At 47.1% G+C, this 16,766-nt stretch overlaps 1 protein-coding gene across 1 annotated transcript; it reads right to left on the reverse strand.

The window, feature by feature from the left end:
* Nucleotides 1–324: 324 nt before the first annotated feature.
* ZFTRAF1 (zinc finger TRAF-type and ring finger containing 1) lies at nt 325–16,637 on the reverse strand. Its single transcript, XM_035124719.3, has 4 exons — nt 16,162–16,637; nt 5,385–5,623; nt 4,146–4,357; nt 325–1,031 (listed from the first exon to the last, which is right to left on the reverse strand). The coding sequence occupies exons 1-4, from the start codon at nt 16,534–16,536 to the stop codon at nt 640–642; spliced, it is 1,218 nt and encodes a 405-aa protein (XP_034980610.3). The 5' UTR covers nt 16,537–16,637; the 3' UTR covers nt 325–639.
* Nucleotides 16,638–16,766: the final 129 nt, after the last annotated feature.

Below are 16,766 nucleotides of genomic sequence, written 5' to 3' on the forward strand. Positions count from 1 at the left end.
ATCTCCCCTCTCTACATAACTTGTTAGAATGTGGCATTTTAGCCCAGTTAGAAGGAGACTGGCAAAAAGCCCCTTGCCTGGGGCGGGGGGGGGGAGGTGTCTCTAAAGATGACTTGGTTATCTGAGAATCTCCCATTTGTTTTATTCCAGTAAATCGAAGACAGAACCCACCACTTCCAGATTCTACCCAATTCTTGCTACTATTATTCAAGCCAGAATGTCTCCCCACCAGGGCAGGAGGACACAGTGAAGGACCTTAAGACCGCCACCCAACCACCCTGACACTACATTGTGGAGATCACACACAATCATGAGACAGATGCAGCCTTTTCACAATGTATTGATTGGTGGTTGCCAGCTTGACGCTCTCAAGCCTCGTCAGTACCCTGCACCAAGCCGATTCCCCAGTCGCCTATTCCTGGCAGAGATGGGGGGAGAGACGAGGAAGGCAGCGACCGCTCAAAGCTGTTGTAATACCAGACATGCAAAATGTTCTCTTTAAAATAATCAAATAATTGTGGAATCATAAAGGGGTCGAGGCAGCCGTTCGAGGTAACTCTGGTTGAGTGGTGCACGCTTTCTCTCTGGCCCTCTCATTCTCTCTCGGTCACTCCTGGAAAAGCCAAGCTTTGCTTACGCTTACTTCTGTATCTGGAATATAAAGAGACGCAGGTTGATGTTCTTGGCTGCCAGCAATTTGTTACATTCCACGGAGTCTATGATGGGGAGCGGCACGTAGTCTGTCTCGTTGTTCTCGTTGGTAAAGACAAAGTGATAGATCACAGGGTTGATTTTCACGTCATCGTAAGGTCCTTTGAGCAGCAGGAACGAGCACTCCATAGGGGAGTTGATCTTGCTCTTGAGAATGAGCTGGAAGGAGAGAGTCCGCTTGCACGACAAGTTAGGGTTTCGTTCCGAGTCGTTAACTCGAGCCTTCAGTACCCAGGTCTGGTTCAGCACCGTGAACCGCGGAGTCTCATAGTAGAGGCGGGTGATGAAGTCATCTGTTCGGTAAGGACGGAACTGAACCTCTGCAAGAGAGCGAGAAGAAGGGGGTTGGGGGTGTGTGGGAAAAAAGGAAACACACAGTTAAACCAGAGAAGTGGGCAGCAGAAAAAAACAAAGCTCAAGTTACCTGTAGCTACTGTGAGGGGCCTTCTTTGCCAGGACGTAAGGAGACAACAAGGGTGAGAGTAGCCATTCAGAGCTAGTTAGGGGGAGAAGCAACTTGGCTTCTTGGAGGGAAGGGGAGTAGGGAAGAGGAGAAAATGAGATAAAACATCAATGCATTTTAACACTTAAAAACCACTACACAGTTTCATCATTGCTTAAGTTTGGGGGGGGGGGAGAGAGAAGCGGCAGGGAAGCTCAAATGTGAACAATGCAATCACTGTTACTACAAAGCTGCCTGCCTAGAGCCACACTGCCTGAAGGAACCCTGTGGGAGTGCCAGGAGTAACCAATCCAAAAATCACCACTCCAGGATGGGAGGCGTCTGGAAGCAAGAGGATTTCTGCTCCATGTTCGTTTATCACAGGACATGGAAGGGGCTATCACCCAAGCATCTTCACGTCTTCTGGTCTTGCCCTCCATTCTTTGCACGATGCTGCCACACTGAATAAGGAGTGTTTCCTCAAGAGGCCACCAGCAGCGGCTTGTAGTGCACAATCACATCACAGCTCTGAAATTCAGACTTTAGGTCTAAGGCCAGACCCTTTACAGCACCCACATTGGAGGCCTCTTCAAGTACCTGCTTGAGAATTCTTGGGCCATTGACAGGCAGCGAAGCTAAGACATGGGGCCATTCAGAATGGCAGGGGAAAGGCCGCTGGTTCCAGATTCATTATGAGTGTCCATAACAACATACGAGTGCATAAAAACCAAGTCAGACAATGCAGTTCATGTAACACAGCACCTTTATTTTATTGGCATTAACAATACAAATCTGTAGATGGCAGAGTTACGTATCACCACAATGCGAACCAAGAAACAGGCGGTGGGGTGTGTGTGAAGAAGAAGCCTTTAGGTTTTCACATAGTGCAGAAAATCCTGGGGTTAGATACATAAAGACAGAGAACAGCACACTGAATCATTGAAAGCTCTATCCAATTTAGCACAAGTCCAGTGTCAGTCTCTTAAAACCCTTCTCCAGCAGAGTCCACAGTGCAACGAAGTGCTTTGTTTTGTTCAAGTATATCAAGATTGTTGGCTCAGTGTTTTAAAAGTCTTTGGTGTACAAAACCCATGGAATCTCACAGAAACTCAGGGACAGGGAACCTCTGTGTACATTTTTGCATTCTTCGGTGTTTCCAGGGAACGGCAGCAACACCTGGACAAAGGAGGTGATGGAGTTATTCAAGCCACACAATCAGCCCGACTCAGCACTTTTGATCTCTCCATGTCAAGCAGCGACAGCCTCTCTGGACAGAGGCCGCCTCTTTTCTAAAGCAGAGGAAGATCTCCACCCCTCTTCTCTCATGGGCAGAGGCTGCACAGTGTTCAAGGACACTGGGCAGGTGAGCGCTACCCTCAACAGCCAGCTCTCAACCTGTGCAGGCTGAACCCACCACCCTTCCCCTCAGCATTGCCATGCAGGCACTGCCTAGCCCATCAGCAGGGCCGTTTCCTTACTGTTCTCAGATCTGACACCACCAGGGTGTCCAACTGAACTGTTTGCCACCCCCACTTCCGGCTGCTTTGCCTGGACAGCAATGAGCTTCTCAGGAGGGAGGCAGCTGGCCACCTTGCTCCATATCCCAAGTTCACCAGGACTCGTATTGTCGGCTTTGCTTTTTCAAGCTCCAAGCACCTTTTCTAACTTAGCCAAGACAAGCAAAATCCTCTTTGCAGGTTGCGGCAGTTGCTGGGGCAACAGAGAAAATCCACTACTTCTCAGGACTGGAGACAACAGGTTAAACTCATTCAGGTCCTCTCTGCAGGAAAGGTGAACATTTACAGCAAAACAAAGGAGGTTTCAGTATCTATTTTCCCACCCCCAATCAAGAAACAGCGATTTTTCCACACATTATGCTGAACATGTTGCCAAGGCTACTTCAGGAGTCATACCAATGGAGTCAGAGGCTTACCTGGAAAAGCAGTTTAGTTCTATCAGGGTAAAATGACAGCTTCCTCCCTAACCTTGAAGATTTACCTTTATGGTTCCCACACTTAAGGGGAAAAACACTTTGCTGCTAGGTCAAGAAAACCAGGAAAGGGCTCCACATCAGGAAAGGATGACAATGTTTCAACCTCTTTGGAGAAGGGGTTGGGTGGAAAACTCCCAAAGTTTTCAAAATACGTATAGCAACCACATGAACAACCAACTCTCTGAATAGTAATCAAAACCTAAGCTGGAAGGTGCAATAATACTTCATTTCGCAAAGAATAGATTTCATGTAAAGTTTACAACCTAAGTAACATGGATACTGTATTAATACACCAGATTCCCAACCAAACTCGATGACTGACAAAGGGCACTCAATATTAAAACTCCGTCCGTCTGTCCGTCCGACCCTCTGTCCCCAACCCCATACAAAGCAGCAGAACCAACACTGGTTTTAAGCCTTAGTCTGAGGCTTGGCTCATCAGCCCCACAAATGCAACTACAATGCCTTACCTGCAGCTATGAAAGGTTCTTCTTCCACGCGACACATCAATGCTGCACAGTGGAATAATCAGCAAAGGAAGAATGCCAAAGAAGCAGTCAGTTCTGCTCAAGAAGATAGCCTCTGAGCGTGTGGCTCAGGGACCAGAAGCTGTGCACAGATCGTGCAGCTTGTGACACCCACACCCGGTCACTTTTCTTCCCAGGCCCTCAGCATCATGTAAAACATTTCACACACACACACACACACACACACAGGTTCACCCTTAAACCTGAACTCTCAAGTGGACAAGGAGGTTTCCTGGGGCAGACATGTCTGAGTAGCCCTGTCTGATCAGCAAAGTCTCGTTCTTCTGATCTAGAGGAACAGTTGCTGCATGTTTATTTAATGAAAACAAATTAATAAATGTTGCATAAGAGAAACACGACCATCAAGACAAATGGCACTAATGTACCAAGGGGGAAAAGCAGGGAATAAGCAACCCAGCATCAATCACAAAAGCTCTTTTTATCTACAGCCTGATCAAATCCCAGCAATTACCTGTATAGCCAATCTTCTCGAAGCTGAGCAGGCCAAATATGCTGTTGTACAGCTGCATCTCCTTTTTATGCGTTTGGTCCATTTCATCCAGAATCTCCATCAGCTCATTCCCCGTCTTGGTTGGGTGTGTGCACTCTGCCTCGTGTACGGTCAGCTCGTGGAAAGGGCCTTGCCAGGGGCACCCAATCCGCTTGTACTTGCACCGAGTAACTCTGCAAGCCGAAAGGAGGGCAAAACTCAAATGAGCAGCTATTTCAGGGAGGATGCCAGGGCAGATGGAGGTGGGGTGGCACCATGTGCAGCAATGACACACAAAGAAAAGGACCCTGGAATTCCAACCCTTGATATGAAAGATTCACAAACTACCAGACCCCTTTTTCTCCCCCAGGACTGCTGCACTGACCACAGCTTCCCAGCACAGATGTTAATAACAGGTATCAGAACAGAAAAGCTGTGCCTTCATCGCCAGGAAGGGGCTTGTCGATATGACACAAATAAAATGTTTCATCGCTGAAGAACAAGACCAGACATTTTAAAGTCATCTTTACCATCACCATTCCTCTCGCCCCCGTGGCCAAGGCAAGGCCATTGGTCTTTATACCACCTGCTCTGGCACCCTAAACCGTGGGCTGCCAACCTTTTTGCACCTGTGGGTCCATTTCAAAACTGGAGAAACCATCATGAACAAAGCCATGCCTATTTACCCTGGCATTTGGCTTTTAATTGGGGCCCTCTGGTATGATGATCTCCTAAGCCTTGTATTGGCTTTTCATCTTACAGTTGGGCAGGGCAGGAGTCATCCTTTTGGTGTTATTGAAGTATGAACACCTTTAATCATTAATGCTCTTTTATCTTTTCAATCTTATTTTTTAAAAAATTGTATTCTGCATGAATTTATAACTGTAAGTTGCTTTGAGGCATTTTATGTAGTAAGCGACATAAATGCTCATAATCAGCACCAGGATCTTCATCACTACCTCCCTACAGTTTTCGATGGAACCATAAGATGGGTAGCACACACACACACACACACACACACACCAAGAGCGTTCCTGCAAAAGCTGATTTGTACAATGCATATTAAGCACAGAACCCTAACTTCACTGATGACTAGATGGAGTGCCCCTTTTCCCTGTCGGCACCATTCCAAGACCTGCCCATCCCATCCCATCCCATCCTAGCAAACTGCCTTGGATTCAACAGTAACTCTTTAGGTAAATGGCAAGAAGAGCCCTTTACCTGTCCTGGCATTCTTCTTTCTGATGCCTCTCCAAAAGAGAGCGAGGAAACTGACGCACGCAGAAGCCACACTCCGATGGCAGCTCGCTCACTGCTTTCTCTACGGCAAGATTTCGGCAGCAGAGGCTCTTGCTGATCTCGCAGCGGCAATTGGGGCAAGTGGCCTGCTCCTCTTTCAGCCGGGCATCTGCCAGCAGGTGGATGAAGCACCCAGCACACATTAAGTGACCGTTTGTACACTGCGAGAAAAAGGAAAACCAGGACTTCAGAGGTTTTCTAGAATTGCAGAAGATTCACTCAACCCCTGTCATGCTTGAGTTCTGCGTAGCTTATGTCATTTATACTTCCATTCTTCCTAATAATAATAATAATAATAATTTATTTATACCCCGCCCATCTGGCTGGATTTCCCCAGCCACTCTGGGCAGCTCCCAACCAAATACTAAAAACACAATACAGCGTTAAACATGAAAAACATCCCTAAACAGTTCCCCATTCAATTTTTTTGTCAATTCTCTACACTTTTAAAAAATGTATTTGCTCAATAAGCCCATTTGTTGCATTCCCGAGTAAGAATACAAAATTAAGGGGGTGCCACCTCTAGTGAGAAAAAGAGCGGGGACAGAAATACAGTTCTCCTCTCTATGGAAGGCCAGCATACTTGCTTCAGACCCAGCCACTCTGCAAGCTCAAGGAGATCCAATTTTAAAGTGTTCCAGAGCAAGAACCCGAGAAGCATTGTTTTCAAAAATGCAGAGCACCATGTTCTCAGCCCACCACACAACTCAGGGACCTGAAGGTGATTTTGTAAGCTGCAAATGAGGCGAGAAAGACTGTACAACCCTGTCCAAAAATAGTTGTGCTTTCAAATCGGCCAAATACATTCAGGCTAGGCAAGCCTGCTGTCCTCAGGCAAACAGTCTCAACAGGTAGTTTATTTAAAGTCACTGGACATACAGCTTGGAGTCATCTAGTCAAGTGCAGAACATTCAATAACAGAGGTGCCTCCTTTATCCACCTTCCTTAATTTCTTGCCAACTTAAAGAGCCCCATCTCAAATGCGTTTATCCTCCCATTCAATCAGATACAGACCTTGCTCAAAGAAGGAAAGTGATCTGTGTAGACCACCCTACACTTCAGCTGCAATTCAAAGACACACTTCTCTAGGATGAAGCCCCAGTGAACACAGTGAGACGTATTTCTGAGTGAATGTGAACAGGACTGTGCTGTTAAGACCTACAGGAGGTTGAGACAATTCTAGAATAGGCTGTCACTCCCAACTACTGCTTACTACATAGGCCAGTACATATTTAGCAGTTTCCAATCTGAGCCTGGAGAGTTTTTGCACATGGATAAAATCCCACCACTCAGAATTTGAGGGCAGGTTTGCAAACTACCGGTACTACCGTGAGTCTAGGCACTAATCAATTTAATGTACTGCATTGATATACGACCTTTTCTTCCAAGGAGCTCCTTTTACTCAGTCACTATTTTATGCTATTTTCATATCACAGCAATGTTATTGCACAAACATCACTCTATTTACTTTTCTGCCCCGATGCAAAACCAGGTGAAGGATAGCAACCAAAAGAACATCCCTGAATCATCCCTTTATGGGGCTTTTAATAGACAAGGCTTTGGCCTTGGAAGCACGATTGCGCCCTGCATTTAACAGACCTGTCTTTCCGAGTCCTCATGATGAGGCGGTGGCAGGTGGCTTGGGAAACAAGAGCCTGGTTTTTCCTGTTTATTCTCACTCAAAACACCACATGGTGCTTCATAACCCAAATTAGAGAAAAACAAAGCAATTATACTTTAGCATCAACACAGGAAGTGGCTGTCAAGCTAGGGTGATGGGAGTCCAAATGTTGGAATTACTGCTACCTATAAATCTCAGCCAATAAAGAGTTGGGGGGGGGGGCATGAAAAGCCATAGATTGTCATTTCACTGCCTCTTTCACCAGTTTGTCTCATGTCGCATACAAGGCTAAGTGAAAGTGCAGTTATACACGAATGCTGGACGGAAGGGACCAAAATTATTCAGCACCCGGCCAACTGCTTCCATCTTGGATTCCTTTAGCCTTCCTTCTTCCTTCAGAGACTCATCAATGTCTGCTGGCACTTGTGCAGAGAAATCAGAGTTGTGTACTGTAATGCCTTTTACGTTACTAAAAAAAATTAAATAAAAAGCAAACATACCTGAACTCTGCTTTTTCCTTAGCCATACCCCCTTCCTTGGGAGATATTTCTTACTCTTGGAATTTATTTACCACTTGATTGTAAGAAAACCTCTAACGCATTGTTAAGTCTACAACTGCCCTCATCCCCGACTACTGGTGAGGCTGCCTGGGGATAATGCGAGTTGCAGTTGACATTTGGGGACTCAGCACTGAAAAACACTGCTTTAGTCTGAGCAACTTCAGCAGGCATCTCCCTCTGGCCCAGTATCGTGCTGGTCAATTTACAGGTCTCTTCTTCAAGCACAGATAGAAAATAAATAGCTTAGACCTGGCATCCCCAAACTGCGGCCCTCCAGATGTTTTGGCCTACAACTCCCATGATCCCTAGCTAAGAGGACCAGTGGTCAGGGATGATGGGAATTGTAGTCCAAAACATCTGGAGGGCCGAAGTTTGGGGATGCCTGGCTTAGACCATGCAAGCATTGTAAACTCTGCCTGCCTAAGGTCACTGCTAACTCTGAAGGCGCCACACTAATATACTCGTGACAGAAAAGACAGATATCTTTTTGCCACCACCTTAAAGGGAACCTCAAAGGGGCTCTAGATTCAGTTAGCTCTCCATCATTATATCCCCAATGTTCTACAACTTCCAGAACAGAAACTTGGTTTTTTCTCTCTGTTAGGAATGGAGGGCCCCACCTGCGTCCTGTGCAAGGAGCCATTTCTCCTAAGTAGGTAACATCGTAACAGAAAACACCCCAAAGCAGTTGCTCCAAACCAAGTGGTCTGTAGACTGAAGTAAAATGAAGGGACAAGACCTGCAGGACAAATGCAAATAAATAACTCTGTGCAGAGGGGCTGAATATTCACAAAACCACTTTCCGCTCAATTTAAAGACCAGTATGAATTCCCCCGACTATATTGGCCAGGAATTCATTAAAGGGAGAGAAACTAGAGCGATAAGTAAAAATCCTCCTTGGTACCAAATGTACACATCACCACACACTCTGCCTTAAACAGGAACACTGGTGTAGCAAAGATTTCACAAGTGACCTGTAAACAAAGCCTTTATGTATTTGCTAACTCCATTTCTACATTGCCAAATAGCAGGCACTCTCTGGGCGGTTCACAAAACAGGTTAAACAGTGGCCCCTCCAAATGCTGCCAGTCTGCAGCTCCCATCAGCATGGTCAATGGTCAGGGATGATGGGAATGATAGTCCACCAATATATCAAGGTTCATGGGTTAGCCAGCCAGGTTAAAACCATAAAATACAAGGATAAAACCATGTGAAAACAGCCACAGCAAGGGCCAAAGCAAAAGCAACAGTATTGCAAATATCTTTTTTAAAAAAAGGCAATCCATTTTTAAAACTGAAGGACTAAAAAGCTTTGGAAAATTAAAGGTTTTCATCCGACAGAGACATCCAGAAAAGGGCCTCAGAAGATGACATTACGGTACACGTGGGCATATATGGCCAGAGGCAGGCACTGCTTGGCCACAACCTGTTTCTGACTTTAATACCAGCATTATGAAATGGGTCCAGGAATGGGCAGCCAGTGCAGATGACAGAGCACGGGCATAATATTCACCATCATAGATGCCTATTTTGAACCAACTGAAACATCTGGAGGGTTTTTTAAAGGCAGCCGCATGCATAACGCATTGCAGTATTCCAAAACAGTGATGACAGAATGTGGGTAATGGTGGCAATGCCGTTTCTATCAAGCTGATCTATCAATCACAGCCCTAAGGCGATGAAAGAAGGCCACCTTTGTATCCAGCAACAGTACTAGGTCCAAGAGCACCCCCAAACTACAAACCTGATTCTTTAGAGCAAGCTTGGCTAATGACCCCACTGGCCTCCAGATGTTGCTGGACTACAGTGTGGACTGAGCCTCCGTTGACTGACCCTCATACAGTATACTCCATTAAGTTAGCAGGGTGGGCATGATGCCATTCACCCAAGGATTCTCAAAGAGGCATCTTGGCAACCATCAGACAAGAGGTATGGCGTTTCTGGGGCAACAGCTACTGAGAGTAAAGAAGGTCAAGTATATTGCAGAGGCACACAACCTCTCAACAGGATGAAGTCACCAGGGATAGCATCACTAACAGAGTCAGGCAGGATCTGACATCACAGTATGGCTGGGGGGAAAGCAGGGGCACACAATAGCTCTGTTTAGGCCACCCAGGTGTAGTCAGGGGTTTTAATGTAGAAACCCCGGGTTCAAACTTCACTCAGATGATTTCAACAAGTCACTATCCCTTGGCCCAAACTACCACATAGAGTGCCTAAAATGCCAGCTGTAGGCTACTTGGAGAAAGGGGAAGGAGGCAAGTAACATAAATAAAACTGTCAGAGAGCCCATTGCCTTTAGCTGCTCCTCTTCATTTACTAATCAACTGCACGTGGGCCTGGAAAGATGGGCCTGGAAAGAGACTGTGGCAGCTGGAAGACCTGGGTATACAACAAACAAGGACAGGAAAATGGGGCATAAAACACACACACTCCAAGTAAAGGAGGATAGACGCATCATGCCAAGAACTGCACTCATCAAAGTAACATGTCAAGTTAAGGAGAGGCTGACTACATTTGCCTATCAAGACATATTCCCTTCAGACACTCATGCAAGGTTACAGATGCTTCTGGCAGCCCGGGAGACCTTTCAGTCACCTCCTAGAAGTTCAGTCTAAACCCTGAATCAATCTACCTGGCAGCGAAGCAGAGCACAAGAGCTGTGGCAGACAGGCAGAATTCCTAGAAACATTTCAGAGAAAAACGATGAATGCAATATGATCATGAAACGCCAAGTCCTGACAAACTAACCTCTCAACAAGCCCACACAGCTGTCAAGGCCTATGCTTACTACTGTAGCAAACCCTTAGTTGGGGGAGGGAATAACTCAGTAGAAGTGCTTCTGCCATTTCCTAAGCTGAAGGCACTCAAGAAACCTCTCCCCTCTTTTTCTGAGTCTAGACAACACCTGTAGGCTCCTGCAGCATTAAGACATGGGCTCAAACCCCTGCTCAGTGACAGGATCAAGAGATACACTGGACTATAATGGGCAAGTCTCTCAGCCTCAGTTCTGCTGCCTGCAAAATATGCCATTATCTGCATACTGCATTTCTATTTGCAACCACCTAGCTCTCAGGGCTGCTGTGAATACAAAATCATCCCAAGCATTTGCACATCATAGTACGAGTTATATAAATGGTACTTATTACACAATTATTTCTGACACCAAAGCTCTTCGGGAAGGACAAGTTTTCCTGAACACTTAAAGCATTCAAGGCTACCTACCAGCCAGGACTGTATCCTGCAACAAATCTGTTTACACTCTCAGGGCATAGCCTCTTCCTGTTTCTAAGCTGCTTCTTTTGAACTACAGGTATGTTGCACAATTTGCATGGGAATAAGCTTTGCGGTAAAACCCTCTTCCTCTCCTCAGCTATTTGCTCCACAATCTGGGCACTGGTCGTCAACTGGTGGGTCAGGACACCCCACTGCTGCATTGCGACTTCTTCTAAGGTGGGAACACACAACAGCAGCAGCAGCAGCAGCATATAAATATATGGTAAACAAGCAGTTAAAAAGAAACTTCCCTACATGTATGGTTGGACTAAAGATGGGTCCTGGGTCTGAAAAGGCTGAAGACTTCAGTTCAAGGGGAACTAGATCTATACTGTGAAGTAGACAAGGCTCCAGGGGTTTCAGACAGGCGAGGGAGGAACCTTTTGCACGAACTGTTACCACTGAGCTACAGCTCATCCCCAGTCTTCTCAATTTAAGCTGCAAGAATACTTTCCTGGGCTTGGAGCAGCCACAGACAACTTCCAGCCGCCATCCTTCTCTGCTTAGGTTACATTCCCCCCAGTGTGGAAAGAGAACACCAGCTTTTACTTGCTTCCCCAACTGTATGGAAAATGTTGTATGGAAAAGAGTGGAAACAACTATTTACAAATCTATGGCACTTACTTCTGAGGCTCAAACCACAGAATGGCAAAACGAGGCAATTATTCTTAGTCAAAGATGTCAAAGAGAAAAACAACTAGCAGACTTTTAGAAGACATCTGAAGGCAGCCCTGTTTAGGGAAGCTTTTAATGTTTAATAGATTATTGCATTTTAATATTCTGTTGGAAGCTGCCCAGAGTGACTGGGGAAACTCAGCCAGATGGGCGGGGTATAAATAATAAATTATTATTAGTTTAAATAAAATATTTGTACAAACCCTTTACTAACACACTGCAACAACAAAAAAACATAAAAGATGTACATCATGAATCAGGAATAATAAGTCAGCAGGTACTGGAACTTTTCCAGAATTTATTATACAGTAATTATTTGTGTCCTGCCTTTCAGGATATTCGAAAGTGGCTTACGAACAACATCTAAATGCATAAACAAAAAACAAAAGAAAATCCAAGACGTAAGTCAACAGGATCCTTCCCACACAGTGGTTGGTGACAGACAACCCAGTTAACTTTAGCAGGTGGCTGATGGTGCATTGGCTAGGCTGGTTCCCTGCCTCTCTCTCCTCTGTCCTTCTGAGAAGACAGCTGTTAGACTGGCTTTGAAAGTGCCACAGCTTTGGCACCATGATCATAAACTTTAAGATTCAGCTTCTAGTCATCATTCTCCTGACCTGCCAGAGCTGGGATGGTAAGCAGAGTGTTTATTAGATCTCACCTACCAGGGGTGGGTGTGCATGTGTCATGTGGAGAGAGGCAGCCCTTGAAGGTCACGGATTTTCAAGATCAAGACCAGCACCTTGAATTGGGTCCAGAAACAAACTGACAACCAGTTATAACTGATGTAAAATAGGCTGACTGTATGCACATCTCTCAGTATCTGAGATAAGCAACTGCATTCTCTATCGGCTGAAGCTTCTCATTTAACATGGAGCCTCATATGTTTCCAACAACCACTGGACTTCAGACACAGATATGTACTGTATTAACACAAAATGCTTCCATTATTGTCACTGCCAGAGTTTAATTGCCTGTGTGCTTCTCCTCATAGTGCTGGAACCAACAATGCTGTTTTTCTTCCCTGGGATCTTGAGCTTGTTTTCAAACCGGTAAAGCTAACACTAATCTTGCTCTTCCCAAAATGAAATGCAATTCCTGCCCTGTTTTTCAGCAAGGAATTATGGAGATGGGACATCTGACATCTCTTTATTCTACAGTGAGGCAGAGAACACTGCGCAGATATTATTAGGGCGCAACCACCAAAGTGTAACATCACCAAGGCGATGACCTTTGCATTTAGGGACTTAACTAAGGCAAGTCACATGCTGCAAGTCACATGTTCCATGCTTCTGGTTCACACTTGGCTTCTTTTAGTGAGTCCTTGTTCTGCATCAATTAAGTGCAAACATTGTGGGGGGAGGGCAGGGGAGAGAACAGGAGGCTTTCATGCAGCTGAACAGCCAACAACAGAGGCACAACTGGACATAAGTCCATTTAATTGTTGATTTGTTTGCACAGATTGCCTGAAGAATCCTCTGTGGCTTCTTTACCCTAAAATGTTTGCAGGAATTAAATGGAGCACAAAAATGGGAGGGAGGAAGCAGGCGCTAAATAAGTGCTTAAGGGAAGAGCTCTTCATTACCAAAACAGAGAGGCAAAAAGCATCATCTGGTAGCAGTACCTGAATTTATGCATGGAGCTCAGGAAGCCCAGAGCATTCTCTTGGTCAGAACTGCAAGGCACATCTGTCAGCCAGCACAACACACCAGACTTCCTCCTCCAGTAAGAGGATCTGGGACTTTTAACAATGTCCATACAACTTCTCTGGCCTCTCCATTTCTGATCAGAACTCCAACATCCCTTAACTTCTTTGAAAATAAGTGCCGACGCTTAATTTTGTTGAGATGATTTTAGTACCTTGCAGCTAATTCTGGAAGTTTTTTGCATTTGTAAGGTGGGGGGAACTACTTGGAAGTTATAGTCTGGATGTTATTTAGGTACAGGAGGTGGGGGCTTGGTCTGCCATATCTTTGGAAGTAGGTAGAAAGGAAGAGAAGAGAAGACAAGAGAAGAGAAGAGAAGAGAAGGAAGAAGCAACCCACAGTTTTAAAAGTGAAGATAGTATCTCTAATTCTGTAGAGAAAGACAAGCAGATCTTTCTCATATAGGAAAGTAGGAACCCAGTTCCTGTAAAATTCATTCAACCTGTAGGCTAAATGAAGCTCTCTGAACCTTTCCCAATCTTCTCACCACTGTCCCTTAATGTGTCTCGACTGCCTCTCTTACTCACTCGCTGGATCATCACCAACCTTACTGTATGCTTGTGAAACATGGACCACTTATAAACGCCATCTCCAACTCCTCGAAAGATTCCATCAATGGTGTCTCCAAAAAAATTTACACATCACTTGGGAAGACAGGCGAACTAATGCCAGTGTACTGGAAGAAGTAAAGATCACCCGTGTTGAAGCAATGATTCTTCAAACATCAACTTCGTTGGACTGGTCATGTTGTGCAGATGCCTGATTATCGTCTTCCAAAGCAACTACTCTATTCCAAACTTTAAAATGAAAAGCGTAATGCTGGTGGTCAACAATAGAGGTTTAAAGGCTGTCTTAAGGCAAATCTAAAAAAATGTAGTATAAACACCAACAATTGGGAAAAACTTGCCTGCGAGCGCTCCAATTGGAGAACAGCCTTTATCAAAGACACTCGAACTCAGGACGCAAGGGAGAAATGTGCTAAGAGAAAGGCATGCTTGGCAAATCCACACCATGATCATCTCCCAGCCGGAAACCAATGTCTCACTGTGGAAGGACATGTGGATTCGGAATTGGCCTCCACAGTCACTTACAGACTCATTGTTAAAACCGTGTTCATGGAAGACAATCTTACTCGGCTACGAGTGTTCACCAAAGAGAAGAAAGAGAAGAGACTGCCTCTCTTTTATAGCTGCCAGGCTGCTCTCCTTCCAATACTCATGCACACATTCACTAGGTATAAAGATAGCACAGAGGGATTCTCATCAGTAGTCATATGCAAGCAAAGTAAGGAATCACAGCAGATGAGACTTTCAGAGCCAGTGGCAACAAGAAGAATCAACACACTGAGAAGTCCCATCCAGCACTTTGAACATTACCATAAAACAGAGTCAGGAGATGGTGGTCGTCTTGAACCCGACTTCAGGGCAAAGGGAGTCCCTGTAGATGAGTGGAGTTGTACAACGGCTCACTCCTAGTCCACCATTTACATCCCAACAACTCTCACTCCTAGTTTATGACTTACATCCCCCCCTTCCTCCAAAAAAACTCAGAGCAAATAAATTATTAACACAGGGGAAGGGAAGCTCAGAGCAACAATTATGAGCAGAACAAGTTATACCACAGGTTGAAAGATCAGCAGCTAAACCTGCCACCCGAGAGGCTAAATTAATGGGTCAGAAGCAAGCAGCACACAGAAAGAGGGATGGGGTGACCCTGCCCAAACGCTGGATAAATGGAGATCTCGGACAAAGCAAAACAAGGTGGGCGTGTCTGATTTGCAGAATTAGGTACTGTAATTGTTTCCATTTTTAGGGATCTCTCCAGCATGGCTTACAGAAATACAGCATAATGGGAAGGGGAAAATATATGGACACTCACTCTGTGCAAGAGGGTGGGAAGAACAATGCGAGAACATACACCACAAGCACATCTCCCCGATTCAATTGGTTACTGCCTCCCTACTTCTGTACTTACCTGCCATGATATTGGCTATTCCACCCAGAATATGCACTGAAGGAGGGGCAGAGGGTGGGGGAGGAAGAGAAGGGGACTGTCCACACCACTATTTTACCAATCAGGCAAGGATAATCAGCTAAACACCTTAACTTATGAGACAACCCACCCGCATGATTAAGTAAGTGATGCTCCTTAGGAAGCATTGGTTTAACATCATTTTTTTAAAGTGTGGTTTTCTCTCCCCCTCCCGTTTCAAGCATTTCCTTGCATTTCTCCCCTCGTGTATTTTCAAAAGCCCTAACCGAACCCAAGGGCAGTGGAGGCTACAAGTTTGAAACAAGCGTATTGAAATGGACCGACACCGGCCGTTTCATGCATTAGGGGAATGGGCCAAAGCTCAGCAGCACATGCCTTGCACGCAAAAGGTGCCGGGATCGATCTCCATGGCACCTCCAGATAAGGCTGGGAGAGAGTCCTTGCTGCCTGCCGAGCGTTTCCCAACCTCGGGTCCCCAGCAGTTGTTGGACTACAGATCCCATCCTCGCCGACCACGGGTCTTGCTGGCTAGGAAGTTGTAGTCCCAACAACCCCCGGGGGCCCCGAGGTTGGGAAAGACGGGTGGAGACCCTACTGAGCCAGGTACGGGCCTGGCTCACTACAAGGTCGCTGCTGCCTGCGTTCCTGCGCGTTCGGCAGGGGCGATTCCCGCTTACCTTCGCGTTCACACGAACACCTGCACCCAGGTGACCCTTCCCGCCCCGGAGCAAAAGGTTCAGCGGGATGCAACCCCCGTGCGCGCCTCCGAATGCCACCATTGCGGGGGGGCTGCCTGGGGGGGAACACGGCACGTGGGAAGAGGACCCGTGTCCGCGTGTACCCGTGTAGCAGGAGGATGCGGGGCGCACCTGATAGACGGAGGCCTTGGGCAGGTCGAGGCACACCGTGCAGCAGAGGACCGAGTAGAGCCGCTCCTCCAGCTTGACGCCGCCGCCGCCTCCCTCGGCTCCGCCCGGCAGCTTCAGTCGCTTCTTGGGTGGCGCGTCGGAGTCGCGGTCGCCGCCGGGCTCGGGCTGGCCCTGCCGGGCAAGGCCGCCGCCGCCGCCGCCACCGCCGCCTCCCCCCGCGCCCGCCCCACCAGCCCCGAGCGGCGGCCCCGGCTCCTCCGCGCCCCCCGGGCCAGGCCCCGCCGCCTCCCCCAGCGCCAGAGGAACCCCGGCGCCCGCGGCCACGACGCCGGCCGCCGCCCCCCCGCCGGGCTCGCGCTCGTCTGGCCCCGACATGACGCTCTGGCTCGGCCGCGGCTGCTCAGCCCTCCGTCCCCAGGCCCGCCTCGGCCGCCTCAGACGCCGCCATCTTTGTTTGTCCGCTCCGCTCCTTCTTCCCCCCGCCCTGCTCCTCCTCCCGCCCCCTCGCGGACACGCCCGCCCAATCAGAGCGAGGGGGCGTTGGAACCCACCGCCCGTCAATGGCGCGACGTAGGCGTGGGACGAGATGGGCAGGCTCTCCGGTC

The sequence above is a fragment of the Zootoca vivipara genome, chromosome 8 (assembly GCF_965207765.1).
Source record: "Zootoca vivipara chromosome 8, rZooViv2.hap1.1, whole genome shotgun sequence".
Classification (NCBI taxonomy): Eukaryota; Metazoa; Chordata; class Lepidosauria; order Squamata; family Lacertidae; genus Zootoca; species Zootoca vivipara.

Coding starts and splice junctions, on each gene's coding strand:
- ZFTRAF1 (XM_035124719.3), bottom strand. CDS start 16,536: ATGTCGGGGCCAGACGAGCGCGAGCCCGGCGGGGGGGCGGCGGCCGGC. Junction 5,624..16,161: donor CCAAGGCCTCCGTCTATCAG/GTGCGCCCCGCA, acceptor TTTTTCTCGCAG/TGTACAAACGGTCACTTAAT. Junction 4,358..5,384: donor AAAGAAGAATGCCAGGACAG/GTAAAGGGCTCT, acceptor TTCGGCTTGCAG/AGTTACTCGGTGCAAGTACA.